This window comes from Eucalyptus grandis, chromosome 10 (genome assembly GCF_016545825.1).
Source record: "Eucalyptus grandis isolate ANBG69807.140 chromosome 10, ASM1654582v1, whole genome shotgun sequence".
Lineage (NCBI taxonomy): Eukaryota > Viridiplantae > Streptophyta > Magnoliopsida > Myrtales > Myrtaceae > Eucalyptus > Eucalyptus grandis.
In genome coordinates, this window is record NC_052621.1 from 9,750,570 (window position 1) to 9,756,177 (window position 5,608).

At 38.7% G+C, this 5,608-nt stretch overlaps 1 protein-coding gene across 1 annotated transcript; it reads left to right on the top strand.

Moving 5' to 3' along the window:
- The first annotated feature begins 273 nt into the window (after window positions 1-273).
- Window positions 274-5,052, top strand: LOC104421611 (serine carboxypeptidase-like 34). The gene is made up of 10 exons (XM_010033620.3): window positions 274-691; window positions 2,548-2,655; window positions 2,753-2,848; window positions 2,963-3,055; window positions 3,173-3,261; window positions 3,358-3,651; window positions 3,735-3,871; window positions 4,103-4,195; window positions 4,299-4,404; window positions 4,692-5,052. The coding sequence occupies exons 1-10, from the start codon at window positions 400-402 to the stop codon at window positions 4,839-4,841; spliced, it is 1,458 nt and encodes a 485-aa protein (XP_010031922.2). The 5' UTR covers window positions 274-399; the 3' UTR covers window positions 4,842-5,052.
- Window positions 5,053-5,608: the final 556 nt, after the last annotated feature.

The following is a 5,608-nucleotide window of genomic DNA, read 5'->3' on the forward strand; positions in this document are numbered from 1 at the left end:
TTGAAGGTAACATATTAATCAATGATATACACTATCAAATGAAATATATACATAATCTTGACAGATATTTATAATCTAGTAGATCTCCTAATATGACTAACGACTTTGGGAAAAAGAAGAAAAAAAAAAAAAACAGCCTAATAGAGGAAGGCGAGGAAAGAGATTTGTTCCTCGGTGGACCATAGAAGCGTCGCCTCTCATTGGCACATGCATGCCCTATATACTACCAAACACAAGCATGACGACGTGAACTATGCAAAGATATAAGGAAAAAAAGTTCAGAACAGCGGTATAACCCACGAATCTTATCTGTCATCGCCTTGTATAAAACCCCCCAGCCCACGCACTCGAAGAGAGAAAGTAGCGAGAGAGAGAGAGAGAGAGAGAGAGAGAGACATCATGGGTCACCATTGTTCATCTTCTTCAAGTCCATCAATGCTCTCGCTCAAGTGCCTGCTCATGCTGACAGCAACGTTCGTGGCCTCGTCCCTACCCTCCGGCACGGCGAATTGGGCCAGCGAGCAAGAGGCAGACCGGGTGTACCGGCTCCCCGGCCAACCGGATGTGAAGTTCAAGCAATACGCAGGGTACGTGACGGTCAACGAGACGCACGGGCGAGCCTTGTTCTATTGGTTCTTCGAAGCCACCGACAAGCCCCAGGACAAGCCTCTCCTACTTTGGCTCAATGGAGGTACTGTCTCTCTCTCCTCGTTGGGTTCTCGGAGATCATCTTCCTGGTCCCCTTTTGTCTCGCAATTCATGTGGTCCATAAGGATATATTTGTCTTCTTTTCGTGATATTCATTTCCTTTCATTTTTTTGCCAATTTGATTTCGCAATTATGTCGGTCTTCTTCGGTGACTTACGTCGTGGATTTTTACACCCGGCTGTACCCAAGATATTCCGACGGTAACTTGATATGTGATTCTCCCGGGCGCACGTGACGGTTATGTGAATTTTTTAGCTGTATAATTCGCGGCATTAAAGCTTCCGAATATCTTATCTTGAGATATCACCATCTCGGACAGCAAAGTACGTTCTTGACTTCTCTTCAAAAGATACTTTTCTTACCCTACAACGTATGTAGCCTTTGAATGGAATATTCAAAACTCATTAGGTCTGCTGTCGCAATCATAGAACCCTTCAGTTCAAGCGCAAAAATTTGTTGACTACTCCTATTGACCAATGGATTTTCGCTACAATGCAAACATGATTCAAGAATTATTGGCAACTAATTTAGGATTTTGAGGGAATAACAAAAAATATAAAACGACCGGGAGTGAACGGAAAATATCTTCCTCTTTTGGACAGTTACATTGGTTGTCATTTTCCCTAAATATCATACTTTTTCGCTATTTTTCTGTTTATTTGGATGATAATATTCTCTTTTTTTCCCTTGGGCCATGTTTGGATCGTGATATTCAACAAACATAATTTATTTTCACTATTTTTCTATATAACCGGCCGTCTAACAACCTCCATCACTTGTTCTTTTCGAGGGTGTCTTATCCCAAGAACAAACAACAAAGAAACCCTATTCTTGTTTGATTACGTTGTTATTTTCCTGTCGATATTTTTGACCCGTTATATAAAACTATGCCGTAAGACAACTGGGTTTAGTTAGGTTGCAACGCAATGATATATTCTTGGTTTTGTTTCGACGTCAATGTATTGAAATTCAAGAAATAAAAACCTAAAAAGACGATAGGCCCACATGAAAAATAATATCCCTAATAATGAATACTTGAAAACGAAGTTGCGTAGCATTATTGCAGCGCTTCCAAGCTCAACCAAACTGGCTTTTTGTCATCATTCTTGGGCGCCCACCTTTTGTCTTCTACTCCAAGCTTTCAATCCATTGCTTCTGATTGACACTTACAGGAGTTGAATATGCTTTTGTTTTTTCTTTTTTCCCAATTGAATTAAAGAAATATGCAAAAGAAGAAATCGTGGGAAAGGATCAGAACAAATTTTTCAACACTTCTAGAGGAAAACATAATTACAGGGTAGGTACCGATGACAAGATTTAGATGATTAGTCATATGAAAATGCAAGGCAAGGTCGTTTTAGACATTTCCAACTTTTGATCATGAGTTTTTGACCATAATATTTGGCTAATATTAGTTTATGGTAGAAAGATACCTTGATTGCTCTAGCAGAAACTACTGTTGTGTCTCTTTGGTCAAATCTATCATTGGATCCAATCGAAATTTATATTCAAGCAGTGAATTTAAATATAAAGTGATCATGATTCCGGTTTTCCAATCGGATATAATTAATTACTGTGACTTTATATCCGCCATGTTTATTTTCACTTGAACAATTAGTTTTATAAATACACTTAAGCAAACGAGAGTACAAAATAAGTATCTTCTTCCATAGAGCTTTTTCTTTTTGGGCTATGGCCACTTTATGCATAACTAATTTAAGGAATTGTCATAGCCACAAAATCAAATAAGGTTAACGTTCACCAAGGATTTCTCCCAGCAAGATTTTCTAAAATTGTTTCTTACAGTAATTTTATGTTTCTATATCTGGAAAATCACAGGTCCTGGCTGTTCATCGATTGGTTATGGACAGTCAGAGGAATTAGGACCTTTCTTCCCTCAGAAGGACCAGCCAAAGCTGAAGTTCAATCGTTACACTTGGAACAAAGGTAAAGCAATATAAGCGCAATCATAATTACCAAATTCAGAAAATTCATGTCTATTAAAATAGACACTAACGCTACTAACTCTTCTTTTCCTTTCCAGCTGCAAATCTGTTATTTGTAGAATCACCAGTCGGGGTTGGATTTTCCTACACCAACACAAGTAGCGACATCGGTCAGCTCGGAGACACCATCACGGGTACAACTATTTTTAATCCGAAATCATTTATAAGTCGATAATTTCGAAATAATTTTGACACTTTTATATCTTAATGCTCTTTCCTTCTTTCTTTCTTTTAATTACTATTTATAGCTCAGGACTCGTACGTGTTTCTGGTGAACTGGTTTAGAAGATTTCCACAGTTCAAGTCCCACGATTTCTACCTTGCAGGAGAGAGCTATGCAGGTAATCAGAAATTGAATGTGGGAGAAAAATGAAAATCAACGAAAAATATTCGAGATTAACATGCTTAAATCATCTGATTAACATATGTAAATGACTCTTTAATCTTCAAATCTCCAGGACACTATGTTCCACAGCTTTCGGAGCTTATTCTCGACAACAATAAGAAGCTCTCAAAGGAAGACTACATTAATTTGAAGGGTCTAATGGTTAGTTTCTCTCCGATCAATCTCTTTTGAAAGGCTCGTAATAGGCCTTTGGAGAGGAATATAATTGGCGCTTAATCCCGTTGACGTGCTTTGCAGATCGGTAATGCATTACTAGACGACGACACAGACCAGAGGGGGATGATCGACTATGCGTGGGATCACGCGGTCGTATCCGATCGCCTGTATCACGACATCAAGGCGACGTGCAATTTTAGCCAGGAGAATTTGACCTCAGACTGCACCTCGAACCTCAACAAGTACTTCGCTGTTTACCGGATCATTGACATGTACAGCTTATATGTTTCCAAATGCGTGAATAGTAACTTCAGCAGCACCCGCCAACGTCCGGTCATCGATGGCGTCATCGCGCCCCGATTGCTCTCCAAATTTGTGAGTTCACATTTAGTCACACTTTGACATCTACGTGACGAAACATATTCATAATAGGAGTGCCTGTCTGGTGTGATGTGTAGGCCGGATGGCACAAGAGGCCAGCGGGTTACGACCCGTGTGCGTCGGACTACACTGAGGTGTATTTCAACAGACCAGACGTTCAAGAAGCGCTTCACGCGAATGTCACCAACATCCCATATCCATGGACTCACTGCAGGTTAGATCATCTTCGTCAAGTCTGGTTAGATTTATCTCGAACCCTAGTCCTTGTACGTAGAATGCTCTCACATCTCAGCAATACAGTCATCATATCAGGACAATTTCAATCCGTTTACGGTCTCTGTCGTAAGATAACCTATTTAGGGACAGGTTACAAATTGAACATCGACGATTTCCATCATCGCAGCAGCGATCTGGATGAAGAAATCTTCTCTTTGTGCCTTTGCAGCAATAACATCTCCTTTTGGAACGACGCGCCAGCATCGATCCTTCCCATAATCCGGAAGCTCATACAAGGAGGCTTGCGCGTGTGGGTGTATAGGTAATCCAAACCCGCGATCTTCGATCGATTCTTGCTAGTAAAATTCGTTTTGGAGAGCTCAATTTGCTCATGATTAATTCGGTGATGAATCTGTCTTTAATAGCGGAGACACCGATGGGAGAATCCCGGTGACTTCAACACGATACACATTGAATAAACTTGGCCTCGATATTGTTCAGGACTGGACACCGTGGTACAACTATCAACAGGTAATCTTCGATTTGTTTCTATTAATTTATTTATGAGAGGTTTAGGTAATCATTTGCAGTCCACAACGATAAGAAGATTATTATTTGAATTAAGTTATATTAATAAATCAAATTAATAATGCATTGAAAGAAAAAATATTTTCTTTTACGCCATGTCTCATACCGAGAATTTGTTGGTTCCGTTTGTCTCACATATATGTAATATATAATATATCTTTTTTATTATGGTCTTATTCAATTTAAGGCAGATGAGATCGATTTATTGGGAATTTGATTGATCTTTTCAGGTGGGCGGATGGACGGTAGAGTATGACGGGTTGACCTTTGTGACTGTGAGAGCTGCGGGTCACCAAGTCCCAACTTTTGCTCCCAAGAGAGCTCTTCAATTGGTCAAGCACTTCTTGGCCAATGAGACATTGCCATCTGTGCCATTCTAGAAAGCCTATCTTTTTTATTTTTACTTCATTGTTGCATTCGAATTTGGCTTTTTCTTTTCTTTTTTCTTTTTGTTGCTTTTTACTTGTTTCTTACACCAGAAGTAAATGAAGGAAAGTTCAATAGGCTCGATTCAAGGTCAAAAGTTTGTCACAGGGTCATTCACAAAGATTACGGCAGTCAAGAGAAAAGTGCTCCTTTTTCCACTTTGTACATCACTGACTTGATTTGGCGATTGAATCTTGAGGAATTTGGCAAGCTTGAAGGTTTAAAATACTTGGGCGTAGCTCTTTTTAGAGCATTTTTATTTTCGACTTGATGACAATTAATCATCTATCGTGATATGAATTATGAAACAAATATTGACATTATTTATTTTTGCATTTGCACTATGCGCTACTAATATATATCATTAATGGATCAGCTTGCAATATTGAAACCAAACCCTCAAGTCATATTATCTTCCATTTTTTTTTAAATTTTAAAATTGAAACTAAAACTAGGATTGGGAGTACATGCTTTACAAGTATGGTGAAAACAAGGGATATTGGTATACTGACCTGATTTATTTTTCAAATACATGAAAAGAAAACTCTACTCTAATATTTTGAAAGTCAAAAGAAGAACGTGGAAATCATGGATGTCACAAGAGTCCTATAGTTTGATAAGGAACATTAACATGATTCCATCTCTGACTCCAGTAATTAATGAACAAAAGGGCAAAATGATTAAAGAAGAAAACAAATTAATGTGAAATTGAATCAACTTG